This window comes from Schistocerca nitens, chromosome 2, assembly GCF_023898315.1.
Source record: "Schistocerca nitens isolate TAMUIC-IGC-003100 chromosome 2, iqSchNite1.1, whole genome shotgun sequence".
Lineage (NCBI taxonomy): Eukaryota > Metazoa > Arthropoda > Insecta > Orthoptera > Acrididae > Schistocerca > Schistocerca nitens.
The window spans coordinates 510,947,929-510,961,128 of NC_064615.1; the positions used below are offsets into that span (position 1 = coordinate 510,947,929).

At 43.8% G+C, this 13,200-nt stretch overlaps 2 protein-coding genes across 5 annotated transcripts in view; one reads left to right on the forward strand and one right to left on the reverse strand.

Annotated features, from left to right (window-relative positions):
• LOC126236493 (tyrosine aminotransferase) overlaps nucleotides 1–13,200 on the reverse strand; it is a 174,745-nt gene that overhangs the window by 123,819 nt on the left and 37,726 nt on the right. The gene's annotated exons all lie outside the window — the stretch shown is intronic.
• LOC126236494 (uncharacterized) overlaps nucleotides 1–13,200 on the forward strand; it is a 166,133-nt gene that overhangs the window by 12,161 nt on the left and 140,772 nt on the right. For all 4 annotated transcript variants that reach the window (XR_007544929.1, XR_007544928.1, XM_049945850.1 and 1 more), the window contains one exon: nucleotides 10,714–10,811. Coding sequence is in view for 2 of the 4 variants with exons in the window: in XM_049945850.1 (XP_049801807.1) it covers nucleotides 10,756–10,811 (56 nt within the window). In the remaining 2 variants the exon portion in view is untranslated. Of the gene's footprint in view, nucleotides 1–10,713; nucleotides 10,812–13,200 lie in introns of those variants that run through there.

Consider the following 13,200-nt stretch of genomic DNA (forward strand, 5'->3'; position numbering starts at 1 on the left):
GGCAGTTGTTGGTAGGGCTAACTTAGATCGTTAGCTCCAGGGGCTCGAGGGTGGACACCTACAGGGCTGATTCAGCTGCCCCTAACTGTTCGTTTTATGCAGCCTGTAGTACGTCTGTATCTGGAATGGTATCCAGACAGGTGACAGCCACGTAGCCGATATAAACGTATCTTCCCTCTAAGAACTTTTGGCCACTTCTTGGAAACTGAATCACACAGTAAGAAATACAAGTGAGTGTTGGTCATGAGTTACACGGTATTTTCGGACCAAAATGTACCTTACTTGTGCCATAGTTATCCAAATCTCTCCAATCTTTTTTTGTGTTATTGATGGTGTAGTCATAAATGTTTTGGATGACTCTGTTAGTTTATTCCATTTATGGTGCTTAATCTTTCGTAAACGGTTCAGAAACTTTGTCTTATAACATGTGTTTCTAAACCATATATGAAAGTTTGAGTATTATAAACAAAAAAATGGCTCTGAGCACTATGGGACTCAACTGCTGAGGTTATTAGTCCCCTAGAACTTAGAACTAGTTAAACCTAACTAACCTAAGGACATCACAAACATCCATGCCCGAGGCAGGATTCGAACCTGCGACCGTAGCGGTCTCGCGGTTCCAGACTGCAGCGCCTTTAACCGCACGGCCACTTCGGCCGGCTTATTATAAACAAATAAACTTACAGGGACATCTAAAACCTGTGTGACTTCACCGCTAATTACACAAAGAAAGGTTAGAGATACTTGGATAATTATTGCAGAAATAAGGTACATCCCGGCTCACTTGTATTTTTTACAGTATGATTCCATTTGCTAACAATCGCATAAAGCTCTAGAGGGAACTTGTATCGATTACGTGGCTGACGCCTGTCTGGATACATATGTGCTGTGGATTGCATAAAACGAATCGCTAGGGGCACCTGAATCACCCCGTACACGTATTGGCCTGAACATAATCCGCACCAATGTAAGCCCGATCGTTAATTCTGAGAGGGGAAAAAGACAGAAACTGAGTGAAGAAGAAAGTCACATTACCTTACAGAAACTCTTTACCATATTGTCACTCTTATTCACATTTTTTTTAGTTTGTAGCATAGGTAAATTATACAATAAGACCAGACTCGTAGTCACCATCTTCAATGATGTCACTGTTAAATTCATTACCCATATTTGCTTCTTTACTACCAGAATTTTCGTCGCCCCCCCTGAAATGTACGAGGTGCATTCAAGTTCTAAGGCCTCCGATTTTTTTTCTCTGGACTGGAAAGAGATAGAAACATGCGCATTGTTTTAAAATGAAGCCGCGTTCATTGTCAATACGTCCCAGAGATGGCAGCACCGTACGGCAGATGGAATTTTACCGCCAGCGGCGAGAATGAGAACTGTTTTAAATACTTAAAATGGCGATGTTTTTCTTGCTTGAACAGTGTGCAATCATTCGTTTTCTGAATTTGCGTGGTGTGAAACCAATTGAAATTCATCGACAGTTGAAGGAGACGTGTGGTGATGGAGTTATGGATGTGTCGAAAGTGCGTTCGTGGGTGCGACAGTTTAATGAAGGCAGAACATCGTGTGACAACAAATCGAAACAACCTTGGGCTCGCACAAGCCGGTCTGACGACATGATCGAGAAAGTGGAGAGAATTGTTTTGGAGGATTGCCGAATGACTGTTGAACAGATCGCCTCCAGAGTTGGCATATCTGTGGGTTCTGTGCACACAATCCTGCATGACGACCTCAAAATGCGAAAAGTGTCATCCAGGTGGGTGCCACGAATGCTGACGGACGACCACATGGCTGCCCGTGTGGCATGTTGCCAAGCAATGTTGACGCGCAACGACAGCATGAATGGGACTTTCTTTTCATCGGTTGTGACAATGGATGAGACGTGGATGCCATTTTTCAATCCAGAAACAAAGCGCCAGTCAGCTCAATGGAAGCACACAGATTCACCGCCACCAAAAAAATTTCGGGTAACCGCCAGTGCTGAAAAAATGATGGTGTCCATGTTCTGGGACAGCGAGGGCGTAATCCTTACCCATTGCGTTCCAAAGGGCACTACGGTAACAGGTGCATCCTATGAGAATGTTTTGAAGAACAAATTCCTTCTTGCACTGCAACAAAAACGTCCGGGAAGGGCTGTGCGTGTGCTGTTTCACCAAGACAACGCACCCGCACATCGAGCTAACGTTACGCAACAGTTTCTTCGTGATAACAACTTTGAAGTGATTCCTCATGTTCCCTACTCACCTGACCTGGCTCCTAGTGACTTTTGGCTTTTTCCAACAATGAAAGACACTCTCCGTGGCCGCACATTCACTAGCCGTGCTGCTATTGCCTCAGCGATTTTCCAGTGGTCAAAACAGACTCCTAAAGAAGCCATCGCCGCTGCCATGGAATCATGGCGTCAGCGTTGTGAAAAATGTGTACGTCTGCAGGGCGATTACGTCGAGAAGTAACGCCAGTTTCATCGATTTCGGGTGAGTAGTTAATTAGAAAAAAAATCGGAGGCCTTAGAACTTGAATGCACCTCGTACATTGTCCTCGCTATAATGCAGGGCACTGGACACATAGCAGTTTTGAATCCTTTGATTCAAATCTGCTGTTGGCTTTTTAATCTCGCCAGATGGATAGAGTACATGGCCACTTTTAAAAGTCAATAATTGAGGAAGTGTGTTCGGAGAAGGTCTTTAAATATCTTGTTCACAGCGGCATCAAGTACGTGCAGTTTCGATGTCATATCTCCAAGTGTAATGACTTCATGCATTATGTGGATTTAAAGGCCTCCAGCACTAGCGTAGCTCTTTTAGTGAGCAGTGCACCAGGTCTGCGGTGCAAAACGGTACCTAGCCTGTCCATAATTAATTCTGTTGCAATGTAGTCTTTTCCTTGGTAGCGAATCATAAACCCCTTTGGCTAAGTTTTACGTTTCAGAATAACATTGGGGGAGAGGGGAGGAAAGACATCCTTCCTCACTCTGCCGTAACTGCCAACATAGCGATAATTCTTTGTTTTTCCTTTTCCAGTTATTCTCAGTGAGATAGTTTTCGCCCGTTTGCACTGCTGCTACTCAGCATATCTCAAAAAAGAGCTTCTCGTCGGAGTTGCCGATGATGTGGCAAGTAAAAGTTCGCGATCGCATTAGGGCTATGTTTCTCTGCCAGTTGACGAGTGTCTCAGTAAAATCTTCTGGCAGTCTCTTGTGCCAGTGAAGTAGAGGCCACTTCCACATAAGCCTGCGGCACCAACCAATACTCCCACAAAATACGAAATCCTTTCTGTGGTATGTTCAAGGTCTTCGCAATTTGCAAGGCCGTTAGCTGTATTGTTTGTTGAGAGATAGGTATACGATGTTTTTACGAAGAGAAGAATCCTAGATTCAAGTTCAGGATATTCCTCAGCTTTTCATCCTCTGTAGCATTTGCTAGATGAAACAGTTTGCAGCTTACTCTCAAATACGATACAACGCCACACGTGAAATATGTCCAAACCATACTTTTGCTAGTTTCTCTGTTAGATGTACTCTTAAAGCGAGATGCAGTTGGTAAAAATTTTGGTGGCGAAAGAAATATCTGTCATCAGTATTTCAGCGACGAAGGAATGAGAAATGCTGGTCAAACCCCTCTGTGATATATGACGGAGTACAGATATGTAACAGTGATGACTCTGATCCGACAGTACACTGGACGCCTTTTGAGGGGAGTAGATTATAATCTAGCTCCCGTTTTCATACTCGTTCCCTCCTTTTAAGTCTCGGTGCCTTCTGTACAACAATTCCCTGACTTCATTTACACGGACAGAAACCTAGATCTACACCTATCGGCCTGCGACTGGAGAATGTGAGTGATAGATCGTCTTCAATTTATCAAATCCTCTCGTACTCATTTCCAAGCTCCACAGACGTCTTCTGCATATGTTTTTAGGCTAACAGGCGTAGCAGTAAGTCTAAACATAGCAATTGCTCACCCACAGCTTAGACTTCGTTCCAGAAGGAAACTTTCACTGTCTATGACGGGAACATGAACTTATAATACATTCTCCGATAACTGATTCTCCGCCACAACCCACGGTACTTCCTGGCAAACTAATGAAAACATGGGAACCTACAAGAGCCGTAACGACATGTTGAGGCTCTGAGAGTGGTCGAGAAATGGCCTCCGCAGACTTAGATGGAAAAACACCTTCCCCGAGAAAGGCTAAATCCGGTTTTTCAAGCTCCTATCTATCACAGTAATCTACTCGTAATACATCAGGAGATTAATTTCTGCTCCACTTCTTTCAGCGTAAACGCATCAATCTCGGCGGCGTCTTAGCACTGCGTTCGAAAATTTCTTATTAATAGTTCAATGTAATTTTGTTGTACGTTTGTTTATGGTAAAACAGTATTGGAAACAATCTGATATTATAAACTCTCGTGCTTTTCTGTGCAGTACGTCTGCCACTACACCTGTGACAAATCATGCTGCCATTTTTTGAGTATACTATTTGATCTAATGTATCCGGACACCTATTAGTGGACACTATTATAGATTTTGCCCAGCCCTTCACCTTTATCACGGCTTGAACTGTGCTGGTGAGGCTTTCAATGAAGTGTCTGTGGACGAGTGGCAGCCCCATTCTTCAAACCAGATAAGGTAGTGGCGCTGGACAGTGGCTCTGGTGCGAAGTTGACGTTCTAACGATCTGACTCAACTCAAAGGTGTTCCACTGGGTTCAGGTAGGGACACTTGACAGGCCAGTCCATTTCAGGAATTTTGTTGTCCACAAACCACTGCCTCACAGATGCTGCTTTGTGAGGGAGTGCATTATCATGCTGTTACTAACAAGCGTCGTCCCTGAACTGTTGCCCTGCTATACGCATTACATAATGATGTAAAACGTATTCATATCATTTCGCATTTGGTGTTTTCTTGAGTGTAATAAGGGGACCGAATCTTAGCCACGAAAAACGCACCCATATCGTAACAGCTCCTCCTCTGGACTTCGCTGTTGGCATTTCACATGATGGCAGGTAACGTTCTCCTGGCATTTCCCAAACCCTTTCATGGGTTTTCCACGGGGTATAGCGTGAGTCATCACTCCAGATCACTTGCTTCCAGTCATGCACCGTCCAGTGGCGTCGCTCTTTAACGACCTAAAACATCGTCCTTTATTATTGTACTCTATTCTTTTTAACTTACTACGCACTGTCACCATGCTAGCTGAACTACTGTTAGCACTTTGGAAATTCGTCTTGCTGATTTCACGTTTTTTTTTTTTTTTGTTTTTTTTCCAACCAGTCCGTAATGTTCGATGGTTCTCGTCCGTCAGTACATGAAGTCCGCCAGGTTGCGTTTAGCTGTGATCGACTCTTCGCATTTCCATTTCACAGTGACATTACCAACAGTCGACTCGGGCAGCTTTATAAGGATTGAAATGTTCTTGATGGATTTGTTACTCATGGTACATTCAATGACTGGTACACGTTTGAAATCACTGAGTTCTCCTCACACACCCATTGTGCTGTTACTCCCCTACTGACAGCACAACACTCTCCGCCTCCTTTTATACGGGGAGAAGGGGTTGTTCTCTCGTGACACTTAGCACTCAATTTCGCGTTACATAGGGGTATGCGGATACTTTAGATCAGACAGTGTAGGTTCAAAATCACCTCCTCCCATACGCTCGAGCAATATTCTAGGGTGGATCGCACGGATGTTTTGTGATCCATCTCCTTTGTAGACTCACAGCATGTTTCCAATCTCCTACCAATGAACCGAATTCTACTGCCTACAGTAGAGACTAGGTGATTAATCCATATCGTATCGTATCGTTTTCATTTTTTGAAGTGGACAATTTTACATTTTTGATTATTTAAAGCAAGTTGCTAATCTTTGCACCACTTTGAAACCTTATCGAGATTTGACTGAATATCTGAGTAATATTTTCAGTGTTACTTCATTGTAGATAACTGTACCATCTACAAATAGTCTGAGGTAACGATATTATCTACCAGATGATTGATATACAACATGAACAGCAGAGATTCCATTACATTCCCGTGGGGCAAGCTTGAGGTTGTGTAATGTGTATTGAACCGGCGACTTAGAAACACCGGAGACGCTTCGTCCCCGCTGTAGCCCTTAGTGGTTTACAACCCCACCACAGGCTACAGCAATCCACCCACCCCACCGCCGCCCCACATCGAATCCAGCGTTATTTTGCGATTCGAACCCCAGTTCCCCCCCCCTCCCCCCCCCCCTCACCCCGGAAACATCTCATACCAGACGAGTGTAACCCCAAATGTTTGCGTAATTATGGTGTACGCGTACGTGGAGACAGTGTTTGCGCAGCAATCGCCGACATAGTGTAACTGAGGCGGAATATGGGGAACCAGCCCGCATTCACCGAGGCAGATGGAAAACCGCCATAAAAACCATCCACAGGCTGGCCGGCACACCGGACCTCGACACTAATCCGCCAGGAGGATTCGTGCTGGGGACCGGCACGGCTTCCCCCTCCGGAAGCAGCGCAATAGATCGCGCGGCTAGCCGGGTGGGCAAGCTTGAGGTTATTTCTGCTTCTGTCGATGACTCTTCATTAAAGTTAAGATGCTGCGTCCCCCTCCCTTCCGCCCCCCTTACCGAGTAAACCAGAATGCAGCACTCAAAATTATAAAGGTACTAAGGGTAGGACGCGTACAAGAACAGATTTTATCGCCCTATCATGACTGTAAGGAAATAGAATGTTAGCCACTGACAGAACAAAATCTGCCTGTAACAGAAAGTTAATCTGATATGTATGTGGTTTCTGACGAAATCGTATTACCATATGCACTTTGAGGGGTGTCAACTTTTCACATAATCAGTATAGTCAAGGAGCGCATTTCGAGAGGCAAAACTCTTAGTACTCGTATATACAATGCGAACGTCGTATTTGAGACGTACTTAATTGTAATGAGTGTCGGTTGCCTTTAAGTAAAAAAAAGTATAAACAATGCTAAAAGAGGCCGGCCGGAGTGGCCGAGTGGTTCTAGGCGCCATAGTCTGGAACTGCGCGACCACTATGGCCGCAGGTTCGAATCCTGCCTCGAGCATGGATGAGTGTGATGTCCTTAGGTTAGCCAGGTTTAAGTAGTTCTAAGTTCTAGGGGACTGATGACCTCAGAAGTTAAGTCCCATAGTGCTCAGAGCCATTTGAACCAATGCTGAAAGAGGTTGTAAACAGATATCCATTAATAGTCTTCGTAAGTACCCTGGTACGAAGTTAGCTATCTCCTTGGGTATTGCAAATTGAAATGAATTCCCTTGTCTTGTAAGCCTACCCGTTTAATATCCTTGAAGTGTACAAGTAAATTGTGTGTGCAATACCACTGTGCTGGTTAAGAGAAAAACGAGCCTTGTCCTCTTAGCAAGGAGTGGCCTTGTGCGATACAGCGATCCCTTGGCCCTGTACGCTGCTCTCGATTGTGCAATGTTATTGCGGTTCATTCTACCAGGACCAGGAGTAGGCCATCTAGCGCCGGGCAGAAGTAAGGCTTTTGAGTGGAAGCGAGTATGGTGGAAATACTAATTAATTTTCGCAATTTGCTGCTAATATCAATAAATGTCCTTAGATAGAATATCAAACTAATCTGAAATTATTCTACCGACTGAATACGTAAAAATAGGTTTGAAAAAATATTTTGTTTACAACAATGTTTTTGGTTGAGTCTAGGCATTACATCGAGGGCTCCACAGAAGTCTTTCATAGGGTTTCCTCATTTACGAAGAACAAAAACTAAACTGAAAATATCTTCCGTAACACCAGAGGAAGGGCATCATATGACTCACAGAGGATACACACGTGTACAGGATGAGTCACTTAAAAAGTTAACCTTCCTGAAACTCTTAACATGTCGTAATTACGTTTTCGCCAAGAAAATCTTCAATAATCTACAAATGTTCTCTTGTCGCAACAATATTAATTTCAAAGATACGGATACCAATTTGTCTTTTTGTTTTCAAATTAATTTATACTTCAGGTTTGCTTCCATCAGGAATAGCGTACTTCACAGCCGTATTGATGAGATTCACGATAGGAGAAAGGGTAGCACCGTTTGTAAATTTTTAATCTGTTTATTTTAGATAGATTTCAGCTATTGGGTAGCTACACTGATGAGCCAAAACATTATGACCACATGCTTAATAGTTTGTTTGTTCGTTTTTGGAAGGAAACACGTAACTGATTCGGCGTATCAGGGACCTGGCAGTTTGTTGGTACATTTGTGGAGGTATGTGACATTATATGGCTGCGCACAGGCCACGTAATTCGCTTAAATAACAGGGCTGCTGATTTGCGTGCGCGGTGATGGCACCCAATAGCAACCAAGATGGGTTCCATAGTATTTACATCAGGCGAAATTCGTCGCCGAGACATCAAAGAGAGTTCACTATAATGCTCTTCAGACTACTGTAGCACGGTTCTGGCTAGTTATACTGCTGAAAGATGACACCGCCGTCGGGGAAGACATCAAACGTGAAGTATGCAGGTGGTTCGCAGCTGTCAACGTGTCTTCGATTACTACCACAGGTTCCATGCAAGTGCAAGAGAATGACTCCACAACATAATACCGCTCCCACCAGCCTGCGTCAGTAGCGCGCTGCACGTTTCGTGCCGCCGTTCACCTCGATGACGGCGTTTGTGCAGACGACCATCGACCTAGTGTAGCAGAAATGCGATTTACCCGAAGAGCTGATACGTTTCCATTGATCGACAGCCGAAGCCCTATGCTCCCGTGCCCGCTACAATCGCAATTGACGGTGTCGTTGCATCTATGTGTGAAAACTTAGGGGTAGTCCGCTGCGGAGCTCCATGTTCTACAGTGTACGATGAACGATGTGCTCTGAAACACTTGTACGTGCACCAGCATTGTGCTCTTTCGGCAGAGGTGCCACGAATCACCATATATCCTACTTTACAGAGCAGACAAGTCTCTCAGAACCCCACCTACTGTGAAGAGTCGTGGACGTCCAACCATTTAGTGCCTAGTGGTAGTTTCACTGTCTTTCTATCTGTTTGCGTAGATGCTCACGCTATTTTTAAAATACTCATTCACAGGCGTAATAATAATTTGCCCTTTGTCAAAGTCGCTCATCTCAATGGATTTCCCCGTTTGCAGCCCATATCTTCGCTAGGGTGTCCCCGCTCGTGTCTGCTCCGCTAACATACTTTTGTTACTGCGTCACGTGTCCGCACCGCCACCAGACGGCATCCAACGTCGCGGTGGAAAGTGGTCATAATGTTTTGGCTTACCAGTGTATCTTCAGTGCTACATGAATACAAGAACAAAATGAGGATCAGCCTTAAAAGATGTAAATGAAACCATCACAAATATATGAACTTGTAAAACGTAAATTTACGTACCATTATATCCAAGTCATGAAGATTCATTCTAAATATAACAGCACATGGTACCACTTGAAACAGCTAATAAATATCAGTTAAACTGATATTTATTGTCTGTTTTGTTAAGTGGTACCTTTGCTATTATATTTACGATGAGCCATCATGACTTGGGCATATTGGCACGTAAATTTACGTTTTACAATTTGATATATTTATGATGGTTTCATTTATATTTTTATGCCTGATCCTCAATATGTTCTTGTATTCACGTACCAATGGAGATAGCTACACAATAACTGCAAATTTACGACCGATGCTGCCCTTCCTTCTATCATGAATTTATAGTTATTTCTGCTGATCGTGTAGTAGATCTCAAAGAGATGAATTCGGCGTCGTTTCACTCTCCAAAATTCGATCAATATTACCGGAGCAATTTTATTTTATAGCACTTAAGATTGTCCGTTTTGAAATAATAACTGATTACTGTCTTATTGATTTATACCCAAATACTGAAATACGTCTGGTTAGATAGAGGGAAAACCCATTGTCGCACTATCGCGATTCGTTGTAAAAGGTGCAAAGAGGATATATAAAATTTTCCTGCATGGAACTAGAAACAATCCTTCAAACAGGTGTGAAAGTTCCACGTCTTATGATCTTTATAAGGTAGTACTCAGTCTCACGTTCAAATCAGAGAAATTCTAATTTCTAACTACGGTAGTTTTTTATAGCTACCAAACGGAATTTGGTCACTGAAACGCCGTTAACTTTGTCTCTATAACATCTGTTATACTTTCAGCAGAAATGACTGTAGCTTCTTTTAAGCAAAAAATGTCACTGCTAGTATCTGTAGTTAATATTGCTACGAGGAAACACTACGCCGGCCGAAGTGGCCGTGCGGTTAAAGGCGCTGCAGTCTGGAACCGCAAGACCGCTACGGTCGCAGGTTCGAATCCTGCCTCGGGCATGGATGTTTGTGATGTCCTTAGGTTAGTTAGGTTTAACTAGTTCTAAGTTCTAGGGGACTAATGACCTCCGCAGTTGAGTCCCATAGTGCTCAGAGCCATTTGAACCATTTTTTTTGAACGAAACACTATATGTGACTTAGTAACGATTTTTTATAGTTGATCTGGGTGAAAACAGAATTACGTTGTCTTAAATGATTTCAGAAATGTTTGTGCTTGACAGCTTGGCTGTCCCATCATCTATATTCAAATTTGTGGGTAATATTTGCCCTTCAGAGAGAACCAAATTAGCTTAATCTTCAAGTCTGAGCGCAGCGATTATCATAAGAGATTATGCTTCAAAGTTGTGCAGTTTCATTTATTGTTTTTTTTTTTATTATAGGGTTAACCGTCAGAGATGGCTTAGCGGCGGATTCAGGTGGGAATGAGAGAAGAAATCGGCCACATACCTACGAAGAATAATTGCGACGTCTGCTTAAGGTACTTTATGTAACTTCGAGTTCTTTCTGGTTTTGAACATTTTTGACATTGTGACTTGTAACTAGCGTTTTCCAGAATTTCACTGTTCGCACGGATACTGCTTGTGATCCATACTGCTTGTGATCCGTCTTTAAGCTCCTTATATTCGCATCATTGATTTAATGCTGTTACGACTTTCATGTGGCCCGCTCATGACTAGGATTTCCTTATTCTAAAGCCGCCTCCGATGCAGTATTCGAAAGGAGGAGACTATGTCCTTGCATGGAGTGTCACACGTTCTCTTATTTTCCGTCTCATAACCATCCACAATAACACAGAAAGTACACAAGCACCCATCCCCGGCATTCTCGTGATACAGACACAACACTACACAATTTACGCCAGACAAAGGAGAAGTGCCTTACGTCGCTATCTCATTGTGTTCCTCGAAGAAAAGGGTATACGGATGACATTTTTCGGGTTCAAACTAACGGTTATTCATGTGCTTCCACAAAACATTCCGGGAGTGAGTCTGCCTAGCTCCAGAGGCACGACATCGTCGAACGTTACCCCGATCTCTGATTGGGGGCGCTGTATGTGTGGAATGAACAGGTGTACAAATTTCATCACCAAGTTTATTTTCTGACACTTTTTCAAGTCTTAGTATTACGCAGTTTGGGACGTGGTCAGAACGGGAAATTCTGAGTGTGCGTCATTAGACTCAAGTGTAACGTGGCAATGAAAGCAATGTACGTATGAATACGAGCCGAAACCATATCGGCGTTCTGTAGCCTAACAACATCGGTCCCTCCTACTGGTACTCAGTGACGTAGGAAAGCAGAACACTTAACCTCAATCTGCCCAACACCTGCTAAATTACCACCAGTTGCTGTTCGCTCCCCGTAAAGAGTTCATGAGAACATTGGCACTCAGTTTTAGAATCTAAGCGGCTGTTGGGCTTTGAACAAGCATACCAGAATAATAAATTCCACTGTGCAATAACAAAAAAACTCAGCTGCAAACACATAGAGGAAACAAGACGAAGATAAAGAATACATATTGACACACTGAGTACGATTGCACAACAAGAAGTCGGCACAAATCACCAAAGAGATTTTATGGCAAGTAAACTCTATTACCTCCTATAAAATCTGCAGAGTTTCGCAATTCGACCTTCAACAGACTGTTGACTGTTACATAATCTGGTGTTAACATTGAACAGGAAGCCCGTGGTCATCTGATCTGAAGCACACTGTTGCGAAATACGAGCTGAGGGGCTCAGATGATCTCTGTTGTCTGCGCGTGGGCTTTTGCGAATTCCTGACTGTTGAATAAAACGAACTATTCAGTTCAGATACAAAAGACTGACATGCCGAAAGGAGAGAAACTACATTACTGGCCATTAAAAACGCTACACCACGAAGATGACGTGCAACAGACGCGAAATTTAACAGACAGGAAGAAGATGCTGTGATATGCAAATGATTAGCTTTTCAGAGCATTCACACAAGGTTGGCGCCGGTGGCGACAGCTACAACGTGCTGACATGAGGAAAGTTACCAACCGATTTCTCATACATCAATAGCAGTTGACCGGCGTTGCCTTGTGAAACGTTGTTGTGATGCCTCGTGTAAGGAGGAGAAATGCGTACCATCACATTTCCGACTTTGATAAAGGTCAGATTGTAGCCTATCGCGATTGCGGTTTATCGAATCGCGACATCGCTGCTTGCGTTGCTCGAGATCCAATGACTGTTAGCAGAATATGGAATCGATGGGTTCAGGAGGGTAATACGGAACCCCGTACTGGATCCCAACGGCCTCCTATCACTAGCAGTAGAGATGACAGGCATCTTATCGGCATGGCTGTAACGGATCGTGCAGCCACGTCTCGATCCCTGAGTCAACAGATAGGGACGTTTGCAAGACAACAACCATCTGCACGAACAGTCGACGACGTTTGCAGCAGCATGGACTATCAGTTCTGAGACCATGGCTGCGGTTAGCCTTGACGCTGCATCACAGAAAGGAGCGCCTGCGATGGTGTACTCGACGACGAACCTGAGTGCACGAATGGCAAAACGTCATTTTTTCGGATGAATCCAGGTTCTGTTTACAGCGTCATCACGGTCGCATCCGTGTTTGGCGACATCGCTGTTAACGCACATTGGAAGCGTGTGTTCGTCATCGCCATAGTGGCGTATCACCTGGCGTGATGGTATGGGGTGCCACGTCTCGGTCACCTCTTGTTCGCGTTCACGCCACTTTGAACAGTGGACGCTACATTTCAGATGTGTTATGACCCGTGGCTCTACCCTTCAAAAATGGTTCAAATGGCCTTGAGCACTGTGGGACTTAACATCTGAGGTCATCAGTCCCCTAGAACTTAGAACTACTTAAACCTAACTAAC